Source organism: Gymnoscopelus braueri (genome assembly GCF_963280865.1).
Source record: "Gymnoscopelus braueri genome assembly, chromosome: 19".
In the NCBI taxonomy this organism is placed as follows: domain Eukaryota; kingdom Metazoa; phylum Chordata; class Actinopteri; order Myctophiformes; family Myctophidae; genus Gymnoscopelus; species Gymnoscopelus braueri.
In genome coordinates this window covers 19,036,919-19,063,091 of record NC_137621.1, presented here as the reverse complement: position 1 = coordinate 19,063,091, position 26,173 = coordinate 19,036,919, and the positions used below count along the sequence as shown (strand labels likewise).

Genomic DNA, 26,173 nt, shown 5'->3' with positions numbered 1-26,173 from the left:
AAATAACTCCATCTACAAGCTCACAACGCCTCGCAACAATTATTTATCTGTGGAACCGAATCAAACTAAATTACGTGTTTGTCGGGTGGGGGGTCCACTCCCCATTTCAAATATGATTATTTTGGGGGGTCCCCAGTCAAATATGATTCTTTTGGGGGGTCACAGCCTGAAAAGGTTGAGAACCACTGATTTAAAGTCTGAATAATAATAATAAAAACAATGATAATAATAATAATAATAATAATAATAATAATAATAATAATAATAATATATGATTATTATGATTAAGAAACGTGGGCATTTCTACATGCCAATGGACTCAAAGGAGCAAACTGAACTGTTTACAGAATTGCTTTTTCAAAACATTTTTACTACTACTATTAATTAAGGCAGTCAACTGAAATTTGCCAAATAGATAGCATTGGATCAAGATTATCATAGATGTATTTAATCGAGTCTGACTTTTACTTTTGTACATAGAAATGTCAAAATCGATAAAAAAATACATCTACAACAGTTTTGATCTAAGGCTACCAAATAGATATTGTTTAGAAATCACTTACGAATTTAACAGTTACAGTATGTAAAGTTGTGCATTGAGTAACAAGCGATAACTGCATAATGCAAGTTTGTAGTCCTGAAACTGCATTATTACTACATCGCCATACGAAGGTTGGATAAACTCGATATAATTCCTACTCTCCGACGTGTCTGGAACGCAGCAAGAGCTGCTCCCAAACACGCATGCGCACAAGTCGCCTGATTGGCTGTGACTGTCACGTGAAACAATAGGAAGTGGCTGCTTGAAGTAAATACATGTATCTTTAAAGTAGCTGTTTTAACATTTGACAGCATGAGAATACGTTACTGTTAAGCACATACGTTAGTGATCAGTTGGAGTCAGTGTTTCCGACCAAATGAGTCTACGTGCTTTATGGATTATTTCTCACGAGAAGGGAGAAAATGTGTCTGTTCGTTTCTCAAGGTTTGTAGCTTTGATTTCTATTGCTGTCAAACCGTCCACTTCCCCCTTTCTTTTCCGAATTGGTGCCGACAGTGCTCAAATGCTTTTCATCAACTACCCTGTTTTATTGCTTTTTGATCACTTTCAAATCATTAAAATCATTGTAAAATCATGTTATCCCACAGGAGGTTCCCAACAGTTGAGCACCGTGCAAAGTCTCTGGCAGGTCCCTTGCATGTGGCAGTTCCAGAAGACGGCATCGTGCTCCAGCTCCTATTAACCGAGCTGGGTTTGGTGGACTTAGACAAACCTTTTGTGGCTTCGAGAGATGACTGCCTCCACCATCAGCGCTCGCCAGCCCTGGAGCTGCACGTGGAGCGGCCGGGAAGGGGAATCCTCTGGCCAGTGTTGGCCATTTCACAAGGGCCACTCATCCTCGCGTGTCTGCCTCTGGTAGAGGCCCCCCCAGAGCCCCGGCCACCTCTATCCAGCCTGCTCTCTGTCTCTCAGGGCCTCACTCTACTGGCCGGCTTACAGACATTTCTCTGTGGCTCTGGGACTAAGCCTGACAGCGAGGGGCTTGCATCTCGTCTGGCTATGATGCCCTCAGTCCTTCTGCAGGTTTGTCCACTTGGGACCCCACTGGATGTCCCCCAGGCTGGGGCCCCTGCTACATCAGCGGTGCCGGCTCCTGCTGGGACCCAGAAGCAACCGGCTTGGAAGACAGGGCTACACAAGGGTCGAGCTGTGGTGAACGTGACACTGGTAGAGATAGTCCGTTCCATGCAGTATGGAACTCGGAGTAGACAGGACCTCTGGGACGTCTATGGTACTGTGACTTGCAAAGTAAGCACACCGTGTGGAGCTTATACTCTGTTGTCTGATGGTGTCACTCACTCGCCAAACATAATGATTTCCCAGCGAGTCTCGGTTAAATTAGGCGAGCGACACTATTGTTATTGGGACAGAAAGGACAAATAATTCTTGCTTAGTAACTGCATTGACTTTTCTCTTACTCTTGTTGAATGACGATATAAAAACAAAAATATTAGATTAAATGCTTTATTGTCATTGCACATTAAAACATAACGAAACTTAGGTCAGGAGCACTCCACTTAGAAGCATAAAAACTATTCTTAAATTCCATACTTTATTCTCTTATTCTACCTTTTTCCTTCGATCATCATCAGTGTGAAGTTGAGGGTGTGATGCCAAACGTGACGGTGACACTCACTCTGCCACCAAATGGCTCACCGCTGCAAGATATCCAGATCCACCCGTGTGTGACATCATTGGACGCCAGTATTCTCACTGCCAGCAGCGTGGATAGCTGCGACAGCTCTGCTTTCTCTGGCCCTTACAAGTTCCCCTTCTCACCTCCCCTGGAGCCCTTCAGACTGTGCAGTTACACATCGCAGGTTAGTAAACTTGACATGATAAGAAGAAGACACCATTTGATGATTCCTCGAATCATCAAATGATCGGTCAGTTTGGTCTTCGTTGACCAAGACTTTGTTAGTGGATTAGTTGGTTCTATGCACATCTCTTGTCAACGCTATATGTTTAATTCTGTCAGTCTATAACTTTCAATAGCCACTAGCCAGTAGTCATTGTGAAAGCAACATTTAAAATGTTCAGTTTTCAACCTCATCAATCTGAAAAGGCTTTTCTCTTCATGATATACAACATTTTACAGATTTGATGTTTATTTAAATAAGCTAATCAAGTTGTTGACACATTAGTCGACTAAGAATTTCTGAAATCGAGGATAGCCCTCTCTTAATTGACTCTGATTCATATTCTTGTTTTTCTTTAGGTCCCCGTACCACCCATCCTCGGTTCCTATCAACTGAAAGAAGATGATAACCAGCTGCGCTTGTCAGTAACGCTCAAACTTCATGAGAGTGTGAAGAATAGCTTTGAGTACTGTGAAGCACACCTGCCCTTCTTTAATAGGTAACCAACAGTAGAAGGACAGATGGACATAATTTGTCATCATTATGATATTTATGGACCTCATTAACATCTTGATATAGTCACATTTTCACTGAACTTCCTTTACAATTCAAAAATGTAATTTATCTCTGTGTTTTGTGTTTATCTACTGAGATCGAAAGGTGTTAAAGCTACAATCCATAACCTTTATGTCAATACTGATGGTGATGGAGAGGTAATAATAGCGATGCCTGAACTACAATAAAGATGGCGGTGCGTCTAGTTTCCAATCCAGTGTGCCGTCTGCTTCAAATTACATTATTGACATTGTCAACCAGAAGGTGTCCTACCTGACACAAGGGTCTAAATTTCTCAGTGGAAATGTAAAAATAATAGCTCAGATTTATATAGCGAATATTTGGAATTTATCAATATCACTTTAGTTTAACCACTTTGACTTATACCCTCTATACACAACAGACCTGAGTTGCACTGCACTTGGTGTGTTCTTTTATGATCTATACCAAATCTCTTCACCAAAAATAGCAGATCTACAAGCTCACAACGCGTGGCGACAAAACATGGTTAATCTCTCTCTCTCGTATGAGAGAGTGAAAGAGTTAGTGGTACTCTGTTTGATATACTGTACTGGACAATTTAGTAGAATATAATGTGTAAACACTAAACGGTTGGTTTGAAATGCCAGGCATTGCAAAAACTCCGTACATTACAATGTGATTAATGTTGATTGTTGCAGTGTGAATGATGAGTTATTACATGTGCAGTGTGGTCTCTATCTCCTTCCAGGGACCAGATGGGTAGTGTGGATGTGAAGGTAAGCTCTGGGCAGTTGGAGGTGTCCAAGGAGAAGAACCTGTTGGTTTGGGTCCTCGGTAGGTTTTGTGCTGCAGAGCATCCATCTAAACATTCAGTCTCAATTAGGGGTGAAACAATCAAATAATCAACTAGTTGATCAACATTAAATGAATCACTGAATTTTAGTAATCAAATAATTGGTTAAATGATGTGTCATGTTAAAAGTTCTAATAATGCTACTGACAACTTCCCCCCAAAATGAATGCTTGTCTTTTTTCTGATATTATAACATGAAAAGTTTCTGGATGAAGCAATTTCTATAGTATTTGAGTGCAGATAACGTGTGATGAGCATTTGCCATAATTTTGATGAATCAGTTATGAAAATAATCATTATTTGCTCAATGTACACACAAGTATTTGGAATGAAAATTAATGACTGCATTTTGTCCGTCGCTATCCAGGACAAAAGTTTCCTAAATGTCGCGAGGTCACAATGGAAGGTAGCATCGGCTTCACAGGGCAGCTCCCAGGACCTACAGACCCTCTGTGCATTGAACTTACAGCTTACATCAAAGTACGTAGCTCCCAGGACCTACAGAACCTCTGTGCACTCAACTTACAGCTTACATCAAAGTATGTACTGTAGCTCCCAGGACCTACAGAACCTCTGTGCACTGAGCCCAGTGTCTTAAGTGTCCCTGAGCAAGACATTTAACCCCTCTGCATTTATAACACCCACTTCTCCTATTAGTTAGGATGGGTAAATGCAGAGGATGAATTTTCACGTATGTGATAATATACTGTGACAAAATACCCAACAATAACGGTGTGGTGGTTATTAATAGCTTGTTAGCCACCCAGGCCATTATGATACACTTTCACAATGCTTATAACTAATAAGTCTACTGGCCACCACATAGTTTATTTATTATTTTATTGTTTTAGCAACAATGAAAAGAAATGTATTGTTTATGTGGCTGATAATACAGTGGATACTCTCTAACAATAACTGCTCTTAATCCCTCATCCTACTATTCCCAGAGAGAGTAGTATGGGCAAGATATAACGTTGATAAGTCCCTCCCTGCCTCAGAAAACTCCATCTTTATATACCCTGGTGCACCATTTGCTCCCAAGATACATGTGTACTTTCCATTATCCATACCAAGCACCGTTTCACAGGCAACAAGGCCTTCAGTTTTGCCGTGCCTAAACTCTGCAACTGTCTGCCTCTACCTTGTGATCTCCGTGCCGGAACCTGACTGACTTCTATTAAATGGCAATTACAAACTCACACAATTAAGATTACTTTTATAGTCTTGTATTCTGCTCTTGTATTGCCTGTTCTTCCTAATTAGTTTTAAATAGGGTATGACACTTGCCACACTTCTGTCTGTCACCTTTGTTGTTTATTATTTATTGTCTGGTCTTTTAATGTATTTTTTCTGTTTATCTTGTGCAATGTCCTTGGGCACATAGAAAGGTGCTTATAATTGAAAAGTATTATTATTACTTAAGCTCCAGTTTGCCACTTACCTGTCACAATGTTGTGAATCCACCACGGTTCCCCACACTCGTGATATCTATTAGAAACATTGCGAGCTCTGCGTCTGTCTTTAACTCCACCTGCAAAGCTTTGGGGTTAAAGACAAACTTTGTTTAGTCAACATTTTTGCATCTTGTGAACATACAAGGTCAACTGCTGAAGTCAATGCAAAGTAGTGTGTGTGTAGTTTAACTCTTCCAACCTTCCTTGTTTTCCAGTTGTACTTCAAAGTGCCTGATTTGACACTGTCTGGCTGCTGTGTGGACCAGCATTCAGTGCAGGTGTACTCTTCTGCTAAACCACGCATTGTAACATGTAAGTGTCAAGTGTGTATTATGTTTTGGAATTGAATCACTCTTTCGCTATGTTAGTTAAGGTTTTGAAAACTAAGTAAACACTTCCTATCTGCAGCTCGAGAACTTCAGTCGAAAGAGTACTTCATATGGAACTCAACTTCTGCTGCGCCAGTATCATCCGGGCATATGATGCTGTAGGATGGACATGTGGATACAAGATGGACAAATATTTGAATTGACAAAATGTCAACAATGTACAGTTATCTAGATTAGCACTATATGACCCCATGATATGGGTTGTTACTATTCTATTGTTTTGGGGGTCTCATATGTGATATGATATACAATACAAAATAAATTTCAAATGACACTAAATAAATAATAATGCATTATTACAGATGTTCCAATCCGGGACCTAAACGTTATTTTAACCAATCTGTATGGTAGAGTAGGTTATACAATACACACCTGCGGTGGTTGGAATCCGGGAGGTGTTCTCCCTACTCTTCCACTGAGAAGGTTTGACCCTAGTGTTGAGTAGGACCCCTACTTACTGGTTGACAGTGTTATCACTCAAGTTATTTGAAGCAGACGGCGCACAAGATTGCACACTAACGCACACGCTGCCAATGTTATTGTTGTAGTTTGGACATCATTGCAATTACCTATCTCCAGCAGGAGAGGGAGACACTGGATAATAGTATGTATTGAAGCTTTGATGTAATTAAAGATTAAATATATTTTGTTATTCATCATAGTTCATGTATATAATTCAATAACAATTACGGTATGAAAAATTCATTAACTGGTAGAAATATGGATTTGCTTTACTGTATGTGTGATTTTCGAAAAGCAAAACTAATTATCTTTTATTTAGAAAAAAAAATAATAATAATAATTTAAAATTAAAGGGCACCTCCTGCATTAGAAGGATAATATCAGTGACTACAAGCAGAACGTGTGTTTTCAATTAGTCAAACATTAGTTAACATGGAGTTTGAAGTTGAATGGGCTGATCATAAAAGAACACACCAAGTACAGTGCAACTCAGGTTTGTTTTACTAAGTAGCCTATAGAATGGTGTTTGATCAAATAAATATCAAACATTATTATTATAATCTAAATATTGAATCAAACTACTTTAAAACTGTTTGGGGTGCATATAAAAGACGTTGAAATGACCCCAGAAGTGTTTTCAAGTTAAATACCACTTTGAAAGACAGCACCCAGAAAAAGTACTATAGCTCGGACTTTTTTTAGGTTTGACTTTTTGTTTTATCTGCAAGCGGAGACAGAAAGTGTGACTCTTAAAGGAGTAGTTTACGCCCCCATGGGCGCAGCCATAGCTGAGGGGTTAGTGAGCCCGCCTAGGGAACCAGCTGGCCCTGGTTGCCCCAGGTTCGATTCCAGGCTATCCCAGCATATGTGCCGATGATATGAAATTTGTCCCTGAGCAAGACTCTTAACCCCAATTGCTCACAGGTTCTCATTGGAAACAAGACTGCAAGGACTTTCATGAACGACCTGTTAAAAGGAATTATCCTTATCCTTATCCTTATCCCAAAAAACATGTTTTCCCCATAGTTTACTCAACCTGTGATGAGTTGAATACAAAGAGAATTTTATATTGTATAATATCCCTTTACTATGAATGAAGAATCCCAAAACGAAGGAAATACTTGATGAATTTAAGTAAATTGAGGCCAAGATTCACAGCAGCAAAACTATATAAAAATCTGATTATAATCTCCAACACAACTCTCACAGTGTGATCCCAAGTGTCTTCTATACAGTCATACATTGCTATTTTAAGACATTGCTTTATGTTGAAGAAAATGAGCTTTTTAATATACCGGCTCAAACCGTAACATGCATGAGAAAAGAACGTGCACGGGCTTGCCAATGGTGTTCAACAGAGTCAGGAGCTCAGGAGCTCTTTATTCATATTTGACATTTATTTGTTATGCTGGAATAAGAGATCGTTTTTAGTTTTTGTAAATAAATAGCTTACCTACATTTGGTAGTTACAGTTAAAGAAACATTGTGTAGCTCATATAGCCTATAATACCGTAGCTAGGCCCCACCCATTGTACTGCTACAGATTCCAATAGATCTGAGGTGTTGTATAAATGCATTTTGTCAATAAATATATTATAATCAATTTCAAATCAAATGGCAGGCTACACCAGCTTCGCTGATTGGCCAGTAATAAACCAATCGGCTTTAGTGTTGATGCAATGTAAATGTGTGACATCACCAAGCACAGTACCATATATGAGTTTGCGTCATATGGCTCAGTACCACATCAGTGATAGAGAGAATGTCTTTGGCAAAGTCACAGAGTCTAAACAAGAAGTCAGGATATACGGTAGCCACTAAGGAGCAGTTGAAGTTTAACTCCAAGACCTTTGACCTGGAGTTTACCCAAGAGTGTTTCAGGACTGGGATCGCTGCAAAGGAGAAAAAGGAACTGATTGGAGAACAGCAAGTTTTGGCTGGAAAGCACCGTGTTGCAGAGCAGAAGATTAAAGACATGGAGGAACATGTGAAAATAGCAGTGAATGAGTTCCAGGCAGGGGAACAAAAGAAGCTGAGCATGGATAAAAGACTACAATCACAGCTGAACCACATCAAAACAGAATTCAGAACCAAGGAGATTCCTTGGGCAAATGAGCGTAATGAAATACAAGAGTGCTTCAGGATAGAGATGGCTGCAAAGGAGGAGAAATGGGACAAGGAAAAAAAGGAACTGACTGGACAACAGCAAGATTTGTCTGGAAAGCTCCACGATGCAGAGCAGAACATTTTAAACTTCTGGGAGAACCATCTGAAGACAGCAGGGAATAATGTATCCCAGTCAATGCAAAAGACTGACTTCTTAAACCAAAACGTGTTTGAAGAGAAATGCAACTTGATGGAACGTGAAAAGAATGCTATCCGAGAGCACTTCAGGGAACAGATGTCTCAAAAGGAGTATGGCTTTGATAAACATCTCCAATCACAGCTGAGCCACATCACAACAGAATACCGAACCAAGGAAATTCTTTGGACAAACGAGCGGAAGGAAATACAAGAATGCTTCAGAATAGAGATGGCTCTAAAGGAGGAGAATTGGGATGAGGAGAAAGGGGAACTGATTGGAGAACAGCAAGCTTTGGCTGGAAAGCTCCGTGTTGCAGAGCAGAAGATCATGGAGATGGAAGAACATCTGAGAACAGCAGAGAATGACTTTCAGGCGATGCAACAGACTCACCTCTTAAACCAAAAGGTGTTGGAGGAAAATTGCATCTTGATGAAATGCAACCAGGATGCTGTCCAAGAGCAATTCAGGGAACAGATAGCTGAAAAGGAGCATATCTTTGATAAACAACTCCAGTCACAGCTGAACCACATCACAACAGAATTCAAAAACAAGGAGAATATTTGGGCAAATCATCGGAAGGATATCCAACAGTGCTTTAAGACCGAGATATCAACAAAGGAGGAGAACTGGGACAAAGAGAAAAGGGAACTGATTAGAGAACACCAATCTTTGGCTGAAAAGCTCCGTGTTGCAGAGCAGAATATTAAAGACATGTCGGAACGTCTGAGAACAGCAGAGAATGACTTCCAGACAATGCAGGAGACTCACCTCTTTAATGTAAAGTTGTTGGAGGAAAAATGCATCTTCAAGGAACACGAGAAGAATGCTATCCGAGAGCAATTCAGCAAAGAAATGGCTCAAAAGGAGAATAGCTTTGATAAACAACTACAATCACAACTGAACCACATCAAGACAGAATTCAGAGCCAAGGAGATTCTGTGGGCAAATGAGCGTAAGGAAATACAAGAGCGCTTCAGGATAGAGATGGCTGCAAAGGAGGAGAACTGGGACAAGGAGAAAAGGGAATTGTTTTCAGAACAGAAGGCCTTGGCTGGACAGCTCTGCGTTGCAAAGCAGAAGATTAGAGACATGGGGGAACATCTGAGAACAGCTGAGGATAGCTTTCAGGCCATGCAACAGACTCGCCTCTTAAAGCAAAAGGTGTCGAAGGAAAAATGCATCTTGATGGAACGTGATCAGGATGCTATCCAAGAGCAATTCAGGGAACAGACGGCTCAAAAGGAGCATAGCTTTGGTAAACTCCAATCACAGCTGAACCGCATCAAGACAGAATTCAAAACGAAGGAGAATATTTGGGAAAATGAGCGGAAGGGAATACAAGAGCTCTTTAGGAAAGAGATGGCTGCAATGGAGGAGAACTGGGACATGGAGAAAATGGAACTGATTGGAGAACAGAATGCTTTGGCTGAAAAGCTCTGCGATGCAGAGCAGAAGATTAAAGACATAGAGAAACAAATGAAAAAAGCGTTGGCTGAGTTCCAGGCAATGCAACAAACTCAACTCTTAAACATAAAATCATTGGAGGAAAAATGCATCTTCATGGAACGTGATAATGATGCTATCCGACAGAACTTCAGGGAAGAAATACGGTCACAGCTGAGTCATATTAATAAAGAATTCAGAGCCAAGGAGAGTCTTTGGGCAAATGAGAGGAAGGAAATACAAACAGAGATTGCTACAAAAGAGGCAAACTGGGATGAGGAGAAAAAGGAACTAATTGAAGAACAGCAAGCTTGGACTGTAAGGCTCTGTGTTACAGAGCATAAGATTAAAGACACAGAGGAGCATCTGAGAACAGCAAGGAATGAGTTTCAGGTAATGCAACAGACTCACCTCTTAAACCTAAAGGTAATGGAGGAAATGGTAGAAGAGAAGAAAAAGAAAGATGAGGAGATTGTCAACCTTAGAGAGACTGTTTGCATTCAGATGGAAAACCAGAAATTATACAGGAACATCACAGAGGAAAATAGAGAACTCCTCTACCGACTGGACAGTGTCAGGGAAGAGATGGCTACAAAGGGGCTGAACTGGCAGAAGGAGAGAAGGGAACTGCTTGAAGAACAGCAGGCTTCGACTGGAAAGCTCCATGTTGCAGAGCATAAGATTGAAGACATGGAGGAACAGGTGAAAAGAGCAGAGAATGAGTTCCAGGAACTACAAGAGACTGACGCATTAAATGTGAAGTTGTTGAAGGAAACATCCATCTTGAAGGAACATTATTTTAGGACACTAGAGCAAGAGCAATGGAAGAGAAATTCCGGGAACAGATGGCTCAAAAGAGGATGGCTCAAACACAGCTGATAATCAAGGAGATTCTTTGGGTGGATGAGCATCAGGAAATACAAGAGTTCTTCAGGACAGGGATGGCTGCAAAGGAGAACTGTGACATGGAGGAAAGGGGATGGCTGGAAAGCTCCACATTGCAGAGCAGAAGATTAAAGACAGGGGAGAGATGCTTGCAAAGGGGTTTATCTGGCTGATAACGCTGATGTATAGATGTAGTACATCTTATAGCAGATTCCACTGCTGCTACAGTAAGTTTACTTACTGCTAGAGTTCCTTTGTGTGTGTGTGGGTCTTTCCTGTACTTTTTACTTTAGCCTTACTGCTATATTGTTTTTTTTTTCTTCCTTAGTTTCCTTGAAACCCAGTATTATCTTTTTGTAGTTTTGGCTGCTGTTGTTGCATAGTCTTCACGGACATACCACATCAACATTTTTGCCAGACCCAAGGGGTCGGGCTTACATGAGTTTTGTACCCGTTTTCTCCATACTTAGGGGCGGCCATAGCTGAGTGGTTAGTGAGCCCGCCTAGGGAACCAGCTGGCCCTGGTTGCCCCAGGTTCGATTCCAGGCTATCCCAGCATATGTGCCGATGATATGAAATTTGTCCCTGAGCAAGACTCTTAACCCCAATTGCTCACAGGTTCTCATTGGAAACAAGACCGCAAGGACTTTCATGAACGACCTGTTAAAAGGAATTATCCTTTATCCTTATCCTTATACATGGGCATGGTCACTTTGTCCCCCGGCCCCAGCCAAAAAAGTCTGTCCCCCTTTCGTCACGAACTATTCATGACATCATTATTATGTCACAAAAATGATAAAATGATTTATGCTTTTCAGTTATAAAGTGGTTTGTAGGTGTGTTACATACTAGGACTTTCTGGGTCTGGCAGAACCATGTCTCCTGGTCTTGTTCTACACTACGTACCCGTGAGTGAGTGACAAACAAAACCTTCTTGATTCTCTCTCTTGAGCAGAACTGCTTGGAGAACAGCAGACTTTGCTGAAAGGTTCCTCTTTGCAGAGCAAAACTTTAATAAAAAATTAGATTTTTGGGCAAAGTAGCTAAAAGCTCTGGAACAGCGCTTCACAACAAAGATGGCTGCAAAGGAGGAAACTTTCAAAACATCCTTTACAATGTAAGCTCACTGTGGAGAGCATGCTGCAGTCGGCACTGAAAAATAAGAACCTTTTGGCCATTGCCCCCTATTGCAAAATCCTTTAAGGAAATAATCAATACAATGAAATAGCCAATCCACGAAGCTCACAATGTGTATATACAAGCTCACAACAAGTCGGAAAATAGCAAAAATAGCTTTACAAGCTCACAACAGTACATCGCAACGTGTCGTGAGCTTGTAGATGCTATTTTCGCTGAGGTTGAAAGTGGTTAAAATGGCACAATCTTATGAACTGAATTTGAATTGAAAACCATTTTCTTTTTCTCTGCCAGGCCGAAGGCGTGTGTGTGTGTGTGTGTGCGCGCGTGTGTGTGTGTGTGTGTGTGTGTGTGTGTGTGTCACCATTGAAAGACCATTTTTTAAATATTGCTCATACTGTACATATTTTCACGCAAATCGGTACACATTATCTTTATACTCATGTGTTCAAGACAGCCCTGTCCGATTTTTCATACTCCATCCTGATAAGATTAGCGTCCAAAGTTTGCAGGAGTGGTCCGTTTTGAACAAAATGCATCAAATCATGAATGCAGCGTCTGATTGCCTTGAAACTGCACGCACATTCGGAGGAAATGCCACCCATTTCATATTGGCCTATTATAGCGCCACCGATTTTCCCTTCCTTTTTGCCAGACCCAGGGGGTCGGCCTACATGAGGCTTTGTCGGTCTGTCCCTCTTTTCCTCCCGGTCTGCCTCTTTTCCTCCTCTTTTCCTCCCTGTCCCTCTTTTTGATTGGCCAAGCTTCGCGTGACGTAGTGCTCTGATCTTCAGATTTCAACCACTAGGGGTCTGGCAGTGCTCCGAGGAGCGCTTTTTCTAGCTATAGTGTTTCCCCCCATATCTACTTGAACCATAGCACTTTCATTGCACATTCTGCAAAGATATCTACAATCTATAACCCCTTCCGATCCACTTTTGGATCAGTTTTTCTTTTTTAAAGATATTTAGATATTTTTTTCTGGCTTTATTGATAGGATAGTAAGCTGACAGGAAATGGGGAGAGCCACACAGCAAAGGTCGTCAGGACCAGGAGTCGAACCCGCAACACGTTGTCAAGCTGGATTACCAGCGTCTGTGGTATGCGCCTGGACCGCTAGACCAGCGGGCGCCCCTGGATCAGTTGATTTTGGCAAAGAGATTTGGTGTTAAACAGGAGCGGACCTAGTATAAAGCCCTGGGGGACTGCAGGACGCCGGACAAATTTCCCATTGCCCGCAAAATACGGGACGGGTGATCACCCTAGCTTTAATGGCTTCATAGATTTGTTTGACAGCACTATCAGTGTTGAGTAAATTACAAAAGAAAAAGAAAAAAAGGTAAATGTAGTAACTCTGAGGACCCTTGTTGAAGAGTTCTCCCATAGAATAAAACAAATATATAAATATTATAAATAATATAACTTTATGCTGAGTCCTCCAATTCTCCATCAGTCATGGGTGCCAGTTCCCACCTGATGTCGTGTGTGAGTTCTGACTGCTCCAGATCGTACTGAATAACTGCTAGCTTGCATAATGTCTTAAGACTAGGACTTAAGTCTAAGATGTACAGGTCACATTCTCCAAAGACGATGACACGATTTCCCACCATGCAACAGTACCCGTTTCTCATCCAAAATGGGTCATTCACCTTGGGCTTAACCTCCTTCCAGGAGAAGGTCTCTGGATTGAATCTCCACACATCATTGAACGCTCCTACGCGGTTATCACTTCCAAATATGTACAACTCTCCATTGTAGGCAAAGGCTGAATGACCCCAGCATGCATTTGGAATTAGACGCTGTGCAGTAGAAGGTGTGCTCAGCCAGCAGTTGGTCTCTGTGTCAAACACACTGATGTTGTTGTGGAGGACCTCCCCTCCCCCACCAAACACAAACATCTTCGTCCCGATGATGGTGGCAGAGTGACTTAGTGAAGCAGGAGGCAGAGTGCCTCTGGTGTTTATCAAAGACCAGACCATTGTGTTGGTGTCCAGCTTGTAGAGGTCATTAGTGGGTCCAGTCCGGGAAGAGGCCTTTCCTCCATAGACATACATGACTTTCCCCAAGACACAGGCTGTGTGGTACCGCCTCGCCCCTGGAACGGTCCCAGAAACATCAGAATTGAGCCATCTGTGGGTGTCGACATCAAACGCATAAAGCATGTTGCTGCAAAGTCCATCCATATTCTGTCCTCCCCAGATGTAGACAATATCGTCAATGAGCACAGCTGTTTGGAAATAGCGACTACAGGGTACCTCAGGGGGACGTTCTCCTCTTGTAGTTGTCACTGGGGGCAACGCAATCCATCTCAGAGACACTGTGTTAAAGACGTACACATTGAGCTGGTTTTCTGGAGGTTCCCTAACGTTCCTATAGTAATCTCCAAAGGCGTACACTTTGTGGCCCACTGCTACAACAGCAGTACGGTCATTGATGATGTTTTTCTTTACTCGCAACTTCAACACTGTACAGTGCGACATTTGACAGACAATCAGCACACTGCGCAAAATAATTCTTCTACCGCCTTGCTCTGTGAAAGAGTCTTATTCGAACATGCTACCATTTATATAGGAGGCCAGTCTATGATGTCAGTAACGTGACGTCATAGAATCATCATAATCTTTTGGTCAAAGTTTCAGCCCACGTATGGAGCCCAAGAATTACGCCTCCCTGTGTGAAATGTAGGTTCCAAAAAGCTAAATATGAAAGTATACAACATCTAAATGCACCCCCCAAAATCTCCTGGATTCAATGTTGGCAGCCCTGGGGGTTGTAGCATGTGTCAATAACTAAGGATACAAGTAGCAGCAACCTCCTGCAAGTGTCATGAATGGAGCATTACGGCAGTTCAGGCAAGCACAGCAGCCAAACTGGTCCCACACTCATTCACCCTCCTATCACATCATGCCCACAACGCTAATGGCTCAACCCAATGCTCACAGAGAGAGAACAATACCTTGCCAGAACCTTAGCCCCTTTCTTTGGCATGCATTCCTGTGTCCTGTGAACCACCACTCACCACAAATCAATGGTTTTTAACCACACACACACTCTACAATGATGTAAAACAAGCTGTAAGACAACATTATGATCGGTTGGTACCGTACTTTAAAAACCTGGTGAGGAGTTACTTTACTAAAGAGTTGGAGAGGCGGGAGTCCTGTGTTACCAAACAAACACTCTATAGCAGGGGTTGGCAAGTACGGGGTTGGCCTCTGGCCGATTTGTTCTAAGTTATTAGATTAGATGGTGGCCCAGAACATAAATAATCAATGGCTAATTTAAGAACTGGAACTTGCGACAGACCATCTATATACAATACATATATTAATTGCTATAAAACTTAATAAATTAAGATTTGTGTGGCATAACTGCATACTGAACAGAATTGTGTGTAATCAACACTGTACAGTGCAAATTTTATTTTTTAAAATATATTTATGGGGTCTTTTTCTGCCTTTATTGATAGGATAGTAGACTGACAGGAAAAGGGGAGAGACACAGCAAAGGTTGTCAGGACCAGGAGTTGAACCCGCAACACGTTCAAGCTGGATTACCAGCGTATGTGGTTTGCGCCTGGACCGCTAGACCAGCGGGCACCCCTGGATTAGTTGATTTTGGCAAAGAGATTTAGTGTTAAACAGGAGTGTACCTAGTATAAAGCCCTGGGGGACTCCATGCGGGACGCCGGACAAATTTCCCATTTCCCGCAAAATACGGGACGGGTGATCACCCTAGCTTTGATGGCTTCATAGATTTGTTTGACAGCACTATCAGTGTTGAGTAAATTACAAAAAAAAGAGTAAATGTAGTAACTCTGAAGACCCTTGTTGAAGAGTTCTTCTCCCATAGAATAAAACAAATATATAAACAATATAAATTTTATGCTGAGTCCTCCAATTCTCCATCAGTCATGGGTGCCAGTTCCCACCTGATGTCGTGTGTGAGTTCTGACTGCTCCAGATCGTACTGAATAACTGCTAGCTTGCATAATGTCTTAAGACTAGGACTTAAGTCTAAGATGTACAGGTCATCGTTGGGTGTGTCGTCGTCGTTACATTCTCCAAAGATGATGACGCGATATCCCACCATGCAACAGCACACGTTTCTCATCACCTTGGGCTTAACCTCCTTCCAGGAGAAGGTCTCTGGACTGAATCTCCACACATCATTGAACGCATTATATTTTCCTACGCAGTGCACTTCCAAATATGTACAACTCTCCATTGTAGGCAAAGGCTGAATGACCCCAGCATGCATTTGGAATTAGACGCTGTGCAGTAGAAGGTGTGCTCAGCCAGCAGTTGGTCTCTGTGTCAAACACACTGATGTTGTTGTGGAATGTGGAGGACCTCCACCCCACCCCCACCAAACACAATCATCTTCGTCCCGATGATGGTGGTAGAGTGACCTAGTGAAGCAGGAGTGCCTCTGGTGTTTATCAAAGACCAGACCATTGTGGTGGTGTCCAGCTTGTAGAGGTCATTAGTGGGTCCAGTCCGGGAAGAGGCCTCTCCTCCATAGACATACATGACTTTCCCCAAGACACAGGCTGTGTGGTACCGCTTCGCCCCTGGAACGGTCCCAGAAACATCAGAATTGAGCCATCTGTGGGTGTCGACATCAAACGCATAAAGCTTGTTGCTGCAAAGTCCATCCATATTCTGTCCTCCCCAGATGTAGACAATATCGTCAATGAGCACAGCTGTTTGGGCATAGCGACTACAGGGTACCTCAGGGGGACGTTCTCCTCTTGTAGTTGTCACTGGGGGCAACGCAATCCATCTCAGAGACACTGTGTTAAAGACGTACACATTGAGCTGGTTTTCTGGAGGTTTCCTAACGTTCCTATAGTAATCTCCAAAGGCGTACACTTTGTGGCCCACTGCTACAACAGCAGTACTGTCATAGATGATGTTTTTCTTTACTCGCAACTTCAACACTGTACAGTGCGACATTTGACAGACAATCAGCACACTGCGCATAATAATTGCCAGACCCAGGGGGTCGGCCTACATGAGGCTTTGTCGGTCGGTCGGTCTGTCCCTCTTTTCCTACCCAGCCATTCAGATTTCAACCACAGTTTTTGCCAAGAATTCCACGTAATGATGTCATCATCACACAACATCATAATGTCGTTATAACAATTAGGGGTCCGGCAGAACCAGGTCTCCTGGTTTCACTAGTTTTTGCTATTACTCCCACAGATTTTGTCCAAACATCATGCAAATCAGTACACATTATTTCTATAGTCATGTGATTAAGACAGAATGTCCGATTCTTCATATTCCATGACTGGCTAAGATTGGCATCTAAAGTTTGCAGGAGTGGCTCGCTTTGAACAAAATGCCTCAAATCATGAACAGAGTGTCCGATTGCTGTGACACTTTACACTGGCCTGTTAAGGTGGCTTTCCATATGCATGGCCTCACCCCACACCACACCGCCCACTTGTGCCTCGGTTTCCACTACAATGAAGTGGGTAGAGTGGTGTGTAAGTGGTACTAAACTGGTGCCTAAAAAGTACCCAGTCCTGGGTAGGTCTGAGCTAGGCCAAGCGGGGCCAAACACTTCATAATGACTGATCACTCACCAACTTTTTATTTAGAACAGGAAATAGTTGTAAAACATTATAATACTTTATAGATTATTAAAATCATAGTTAATATCTATTCTAGTGTGTTATAATTATCATAGTTGTAAAACATTATAATAATTTATAGTGTATTATAATCACAGTTATAATCTATTATAGTGTACTATAAGTATCATAGTTGTAAAACATTATACTACTTTATAGTGTATTATAATCATAGTTATAATATATTATAATAGTTGTAAAACATTATACTACTTTATAGTGTATTATGATCACAGTTGTAATCTATTATAGTGTGTTTTAATTATCATAGTTGTAATAAATTATAACAGGGGGCAAAACATACTCTCTCGCCATGCCTTTCGGCCTGGCGGAGACAATAATTTATATTGTATTATAATCAGTTATAATCCATTATAGTGTATTATAATTATCATAGTTGTAATACATTATAATTTACATTGTATTATAATCACAGTTATAAGGATCCATTTGGTTCATACAGAACCAAATGGTTCACCCGCACGTGCACAGGTGATTTGCATTTGTATACAGGAGTAACAGGACAGTTGGCCACTCACCTACATTACATTGTTAGACAAAAAGCAATGACCTCCACCTATGTTTACATTACAAATGAGTGTCAATGCCGGAGTCTGCTACTCATACCTGTGGATTTGAGCGGGGGTACTTTTGTGTAATGGAAACGGTAGATATTTTGATGTGGTGTAGTGTGGTGTGGTGTGGTGCTGCAATGGAAAGGGGGCTTTATAGCGCCACTAGTAGTATAGTATAGCTAAACTTAATTAGTTTTTGCTATTATTCCCATAGATTTTGTCCAAACATGGGTACACGTTGTGTCATCAAGTCGGACCTGTCGGATTTTTCATGTTTCATTCTGATTGGTTAATATTTACTTTTTCTACCTGGTCTGGTGGAGACCTGTGCTTTGAAACATTGCCTCACAACACCCCACAAGTCAAAAGCCTAGCTTAAGAACAAACCCCAAAAGCTGAGCTATATGACAAGTCCAGCTATCCACTATGACCCTTGTCTGAAGGCAAAGTAGACAGGGTGCAGACCCCTCCCAACAGTAGAATTGCCTGGTCATGGTAGAGAAGATCTGTGCAGAACTAAGGTTTACATCCTCTTGAATGAAGGAAAAGAGTACCAGAGAAATTGCATACATGTCTTACCTAAATAGCCAAGCGACTCCCAGATCACCCCAATGATGCTGACCAGCTCGTCAAGCCATCAGTAAAGGAAACCACCCCCTCATTGCAGTCAAGGACTTATGAACACGGAGCTACCCTTGGACATGGAGCTACCTCTTTTTCATGAGGCCATACACCAGTGACAGGTCACTCCTTTAGGCCTAACCCCAAATAAAAAGTTGGCCTACTGAGCTTTGAATGGACATCACCACATTAACACTGACTTACATATCGAGTACAAACTTTCAATGTTTTAAAATACATTATTTAAAAAAACAGCTGAAATAGCAATAAGTCATGATTTTAAGCTTATGATCATCTATTTTCGCTATTTGTTATAAAAGTCCACTGTCACTGTTCATTACTGGACATTGGACAGTGTTAAAAAAAATGTTTACAATATGCTCAAGGATTTCCATATGTCAGGCAAGTATTTCAATATCACTTTTTTTACACCCTACACTTAATGGGTAATCTATCCTGTCTGTAATGTATGTGTGAACAAAATAACTTGCGTATAGATGAAAAGACTTTCATGAACTTTTAGGGAATGATTAATAGGCTTCCCTTATGATTAACACATTGGTCAAAAAGGTCAAGAGTTAAGGTCACTATCAAGGTAAAAATTACATAATTGGCCATACTGTACCTAAGGAACAGAGAAACATATGAAAAAAAGATGTTGGTGCAGGCAGGGTTTTAACCCCCAGGTGTAGGATTTTAATTTGTGATTTTATAGTAGTCAATACCCGGAGACTTGGGACTGCAACTACAGATCCCAAAGCCTGTGGCAATGGCATTGACTGCACACCCATACTGTACACGAGTATATAACCCACAGTGGGCATGCTGTAGCTATAGCGTAGTGCACTGGTTCTCAAAGTGGGGTTCGCAGACCCCCAGGGGTCCTTAAGAGGTGCCAGGGGGTCCCCAGCAAAATGAGGAACAGTTTAAACAAAACTAGGAAAATAGCCGATATACAAGCTCTTCGCATATGATGCATAGTGAGCTTGTAGATCTGCTATTTCAGAATTTTTTTGAGGAATATTGACAAATGTTAACAAATCATCTCTTCTATACATCATCTCTCAAAATCTTTTTGAATGGGCCTCCTTGGCTAAATAATATCGTGTCTATTTGGGGGTCCTTGACATGAAAATGTTTCAGAACCACTGGGCTTAGTGGCTAGAGGCAATCAGAAGGTCACCGGTGCGTCTCCCCGCCCCGGTCTATGTGGCGATGTATCTCTGAGCAAGACACTTAACCCCTAACTGCTCCGCTTGAACGCTCATCATAACCATCTGAGCAGCCATCAGCTGTGAAGCTGACACTGAATTTCTCTGTTACAATGTTACAATGTTACAATGTTGAATGTTGATTACAATAGGCCGTCTGGGGAGAACTAAAGGAACTTTCATTCTGTCCTTTAAGTTTTTGACTTTTTGTCATTTGAAGATTGTAAGGTGGAGTTGTTGGGCGGCTAAAAACATGTCGGCTAAAACATGTCTACTATGTAACTAGCATTACAGTATGTTGAGTTTCACAAACAAATATTGAGTTTCACGAATAACACGCGAAGGGTTAAATAAGAGGAGATTGTTTCACTATTCCAGTGTGTCCACACCGTAAAATCCTTGAGTGACCCTCATAGGTCCATGTGGTTCCATTTGTACACTCTTAAGAGTTAAATGAACCCTCAGGATTTTACTGTGCCGTCCCCTTCTGAGAGCTTCATTGTCTGCCATTGGCCCCTTGTGCCCCTTGCTGGTCCCAGTGCTACATTCTCACGTGGATTTCCACTCGGGAAGGCTGACCATGACCAATCCTCTGTCAATTGGAACCAATTGCTCACACGGCATCCTTCACCTTCTTTTTATGTAGCTGTATGGAGTGACAGACACCAGGACCCCTCGCCACCTCCCCCCCCTCCACATTGATTTGGCTTTAACACCCAGTGTGTGTGGCCAGTGAACTGTAAAAGAAGTGGTTTCTTGAAGAGTCAAGCGGCTATAATTCTCAGTATCCCAGTCTGTGGTCAGTCCTGAAGTCTGCAGTCATTAGCCTTTCACCATTGGCAGACTTTTTTGTTTTGTTTATTGAATGGCTTGCTAAGTCGATGGACTCGTTTTAACTTGCTTATTTGCACCTATCTTGCTCATGAGCTTTTGGATAAAATATGTCTGTCGCAAACAAAACAATGTTCGTCAGATGTTCATCATTTACTCATTTATACTGTATGTGCATCTTGAAAAATAATGGAATTCTTACAAGAAACAAAATGATCACTATGTGGGACTCATTTAATTTTATTTTGGATTAGTTCATAGCAGGTTTAGAAGATACACATTTTAATAAACATTTGAGTTGCACTTAAAATTATTTAAATTATTTTTAGTTTGTAGCCTTTTTTTAAAATGAATACTAAACCTATAAATTGGTGCTTAATTCATTTTAAGGATTGCTATGAACCAATATTATACTACAAACCAACAAACAAAAATAAATGAGTTACATAATTCATGTTGGCATACACAGTAACAGCACATAATGATAGTTGCTGAACATTTAAATAGGTTATTACAAAGGTTCTACCTGTGCAACTGTACTGTACAGAACAGAACTGTATAACTCAGTTACCTTGTCCTCCAGGCCAATAATGACACCCAGTGGCAGAACTGCATGAAGTTCACCTTTTTCTGTTTTTGAAAAATTGAAAATTGCATATCACGTATGCAAATGATAACACAAAGCTCTGAACTCATTTGTGTTATTTCTAAATTGTATGTTACTTTCAGATTTTCATAATACAGTTGTATGTGTGTGGGGATACTTGAATCCCATTGAAACAGGATGGGCCCCATCAATGTTCACCTGATGCCTGAGGAGGTGCTTGGCTCCTACTGTATGGCCTCAGGTGTTTGGACGTAGATCAATTTCCAAGGCTGCTAAGAGACAGCCTTTGGGATGCCACTCAAAGAGTTGCACTGCAATTAGCAATTTCCTCTCTTTAGACTGTTGATTCTTGAAGAGCCACATCTCTGCAAATAATTGTTTTTTTTTAGGAAACTTGAAGGATTCTTTTGTACATTTCTCATTGACATGCATCCAATTATTTGCAGTTTTACAGATTTGTCTTCAAAGCTGTCCATGGTTTGAACAAAAATGGGAGCTTGATTTTGGCTCAAAAGTATCAATATTGTGAGCACATGCATAGATGTGCACATAATTTGCTGTTTCTGTTTAGCTGTATCACTGCTAGTCTGCTACCCCTAGATGGCACCATCTACTGCCTTTAAGGGGAAGATTCAACATTGAGACCAACACGTGCGTGCACACAGACTGTCAGACTGTCCTTGTGCCTTCGTTGTCAGTGGTTGAATTGATTACTTAAGGTAATTAATTTGCATTACTTAACCTCAGGTTTCAGATCCATTCTAATCCACTTTATGAAACGATACCTGTGTGCTTACTCCAGCTCAGAGTCCCAAATCCCTCTATCCTCATGACATACTGTACATCTCTTATCCACTTAAACCTTACAGTATACATAGTTGACTGGGGTCCCCCAGGGCTCTATACTAGTTCAGCTCATCTTTTCCCTGCATGAAATCTCCTCACCGAAAATTGTTGATCTACAAGCTCACAACTCATCATAGCATAACACATTGTGAGCTTGTAGATTTATTTTCGCTGAATATTCACCCCAGAATAGCCTAGGGATGCTAGGGTTCATGTGGTTAAAATTGTCTGGCCTTGTCAGGCTCGTGCCCCGTATATGTCTCTTTGTTTTACCAGTGCCTTCTGTTATCTCTTCTTCCATATCAACTGCCCATGTTGAGCTTTTTGTCCCCAATCGCCTGTGTCTAGTTTGTTGTGTTTCATTTAGATATTTTTTTTGGCTTTTCTGCCTTTATTGATAGTTTTAAGTGAAGATAGACAGGAAAGAGGGGGAGAGAGACGGGGAAGGACCAGGCCAGCCAACCCCCCTGGATCCCGCAGAGTCTCCTTGATTTCAACCACATCTCCTGGAGGACTCCTGGATTGTCATTTCTCCTTGATTTCTCCTGTGTGTGGGGGAGGACCCTATATGAATGCATGCATTCATATAGAGATATTCACTTTTAAGTAATGAATGGTTATTATTAGATATGGGACTGAAATTGCTTCAGTCATCAAATCAATTTCTGTAGGCCTACGTTTTGCGTTTTAATGGATGAAATTGTACCCATTATTTTACAATGCTATAGTAAAGCAAGCCTGATAAAAGTACCAAACTCACAAAATTCACCAGAACACAGGAAATTACATCTTAAAAAGTTAGGGCGGAGGAACCCCAGACCCCCAAAAGAATCTTTCTTGATTCGAATATTGGCAGGCCTGGGAAGGACACGCAGCAAAGGTCGTCGGGAACGGGACTCGAACCCGCGACACGCTCTCAGGCATTAGAGCCTATAAGTGCCTACCGGTCCGGGCCTGTTGTGTGCTTTCTTGTCCACCCTTGTGGACCTTCAGCTCCAAGCAAAGGGCTTGGTTGCAGGAGGTGCCTGAAGTCCAGGCTCTCTCCTGTGGACTCATCCCAGAAGATGTCCATCTCTGTGGGCCTTCTCACAAGATGCAGCCTCTGGATCCCTTCCTTGTTGAGACCTCCCAATGTAGAACACAGGAAGACATGTATTATTTATTTATTTTTCGTTTATTATGTATTCAACAGGGGAAAAGATAAAAGTACAGACTAAAATCTTTCACCCTATTCAGTATAAAGAATGTTCTTTAAATAGAGATACATACAGTATACAAATAATGTGGACGAAGGATGATAGAGATTAATAAATGTTGTGGATAGTTCAGAAGTCAGGACAAAATCTAGTGACAATGGAATATTTCAGAAGAGCATAATCAAGAGTGCTGGAATGTGTACCACCAGACCCCTACCATTAGCAGTGTAGACAGTTTTCTGTCTCCTCTGCTCTCTGGCTAGACGGTGATGAGCTCGCCGGTGTCGATATGTCTTTTGACTGAGGGCTGACTGGGCGTCCAGAAACCCTCCCTAAACGGTCCACACAGTCACAGGAACAAATCTTCAAGTTTCACTGGTTATGATTTAGTTCCTTCCTGAACAATATAATTGATGTACCGGTTTATTAAGTCCGACTTGCTGTTTTCCTCTGCTGGAACACTTATCCACTTAAGCCCTATTTTATACTTCGTCATATGACGGTGTCACTCACTGCCAACTCAAAATGTTGTGCAACATTCCATCCCCCCCCCTCCTTTCAGTTTAAATCTGTTTTTGTTGAGCAGCGAAAGTAAATTGTGACTGTGTGTGTGTGTGTGTGTGTGTGTGTGTGTGTGTGTGTGTGTGTGTGTGTGTGTGTGTGTGTGTGTGTGTGTGTGTGTGTGTGTGTGTGTGTGTGTGTGTGTGTGTGTGTGTGTGTACTGTATATGTGTTTTACTAATAGTGGAGGGTCTTCCTGTTCTTTGTACCCTGAAAGTGGGTCCCATTGAGGGCCAGTCATGGCTGCCCGCCCTACTTTCCACTCCACCGGCACTTTAATCAGACCCACAGGGACAGAAGGGAGGGGACGCACATTTCAGTCTCTCTCTCACTCTCTCTCAGCAGCTCTCTGTTTTAAAGCATTCCTCTATGCTGACGCTATACGTTTCCCCTTTAAAATGATAACTGAATTATTTATGAACGATTCACTTGGTTCTCTTCCACATTGTGTCAGTACACTGTACCTGTGTGAGTCCGTTGGCACCGGACAGCCCTGTTTGGCTTATGGAAGAAAATCGCTGGACACCCCCATCGCTGCATTCCCTGACCTATACAAGAAACCATAAAAACCCTCATTAGCACACCTGCCACTGCACACCCTGGGGTGGGCATGTACACAGTAACAACAAGGCACTGGTGGTATAGGAGACATGCGTTTTACCGTGGCAATTTGATTGGCGGTGACTGTGTGGCCAGTTTGAAAGGAGAGCGGCTGCAGTGCCTGAGGAGAGATAATGATGGACGCGATGGACTTTTTTTGGCAAACAACAGCACAATTTTCTTCCCACTCAGAATTCCAGACGCAGTACAGAACAGACAAGAGGCTATTGAGACATTAACCCAAATTAACAGCACGTTACACAGTATGCTGACTTTGTCTTTGGCCATTCTGACCTGTGGTCTCCTAGGCGGATGAGAATGAATGATGCTCGGATTGTTGCTTAGGGTTGAGGGCGAGGAGCCGCCTGCGAGGCACGATTCTTAACGACACACATGCACACACGTCAGGCTGCTTGTGATGTTTTAACACAATATGGATGCTGCACTGTTACAACAGACGACAGGCTATGGCTGCTACAAATCTGAATAATGGATAGAAAAGCATGAATGGGGACAGCAAGTCTTAAGACAAAAGCCCGTTACTGACCTGCGAGAGGTATGGTTGTGGCACGTTTCAGAGGAGGCAAGGCTGTCTTTTTCTGCCCCGGGGGTTTCTGGTCCAGTGTGAGGGGCAGAGCGGGCAGGGTCCATTGTGGTTGTGGATGCCTGGGCTTCTGGTCCTCCTCCTCTTGAATGAGAGTTGGGGCCACCTGGCTCAGCCGAGGCCTGGACACTGTGGAGCCCATTGTCCTGCCAACGGCTCCGATACTATAGCTAACAGGCCGAGATACCTTGCCTGGATGTCAAGCAAGACTGCTATCAAGCAACAGTCCTTTGATCACGCTACTCAACTACTTTCTAAGTTCAACTTCAGAAGTTACAGTAGAAATACGTTTTGGTTTCGATCACACAAAACATTCTCACCTTCCTTGTTTGGCGTCTTTGTTGTTTTGTCACGTTGATGTTGATCAACAACACTGCAGATCCTTTGGATTATATACTCCCGGCTGGTTTTCTTTTGTTGACAGTGAATCGGTGTGGCTGTTCAGTCCCTTCCCTTCTATGTAGGACATCATAAGTTACAGAATAACTACTTCTGCTCTCCCAAAAACCCTGTCTATTTAACCTGACTGCTGCCAGTTCGAATCCAGTGGACTTGTGGCAAATAGAAATCCTGCACAAATGCAGTAAACTCTTTTGGTTGCAGTTCAAATACTGGGTGTGTTTTCCAAATACCTGCCGTCTTCATACTTGACTTTCTCATTATAATGAGCTACGTTTCTATGGTAACTCTCCCTACAGGTTATTTTGTAACTCGTAAGTTAATGCTTGAAAGATTCAGTGCTTTTTTCTGTCCTTTCCCTCTGAGACTTTTGCCCTGACAGGAGTAAAGACGGAGGCAGGTGCTCAGGGAGGTTGATGGTTATTAGATTATAGCACACAGGTTTCAGTAAACTGCATAAATGTTGCATTTCATTCAAAATTCAGTAGGGTGACATAGGCATACATCTTTCTTTGAGGGCAGATCAGTTGAAGAATCGTGCAGCTGTCACCTCAGGCCCCTGATGGTTTGTCATCAGTGGGTATCTGGCTGTGTGG

At 41.9% G+C, this 26,173-nt stretch overlaps 1 protein-coding gene across 1 annotated transcript; it reads left to right on the top strand.

Moving 5' to 3' along the window:
* Positions 1–813: 813 nt before the first annotated feature.
* ap5m1 (adaptor related protein complex 5 subunit mu 1) lies at positions 814–6,310 on the top strand. Its single transcript, XM_080414615.1, has 8 exons — positions 814–985; positions 1,150–1,810; positions 2,155–2,382; positions 2,781–2,920; positions 3,707–3,792; positions 4,179–4,291; positions 5,481–5,577; positions 5,674–6,310. Exons 1-8 carry the CDS (start codon positions 918–920, stop codon positions 5,754–5,756), a joined length of 1,476 nt encoding a protein of 491 aa, XP_080270741.1. The 5' UTR covers positions 814–917; the 3' UTR covers positions 5,757–6,310.
* The last annotated feature ends 19,863 nt before the right edge of the window (positions 6,311–26,173 follow it).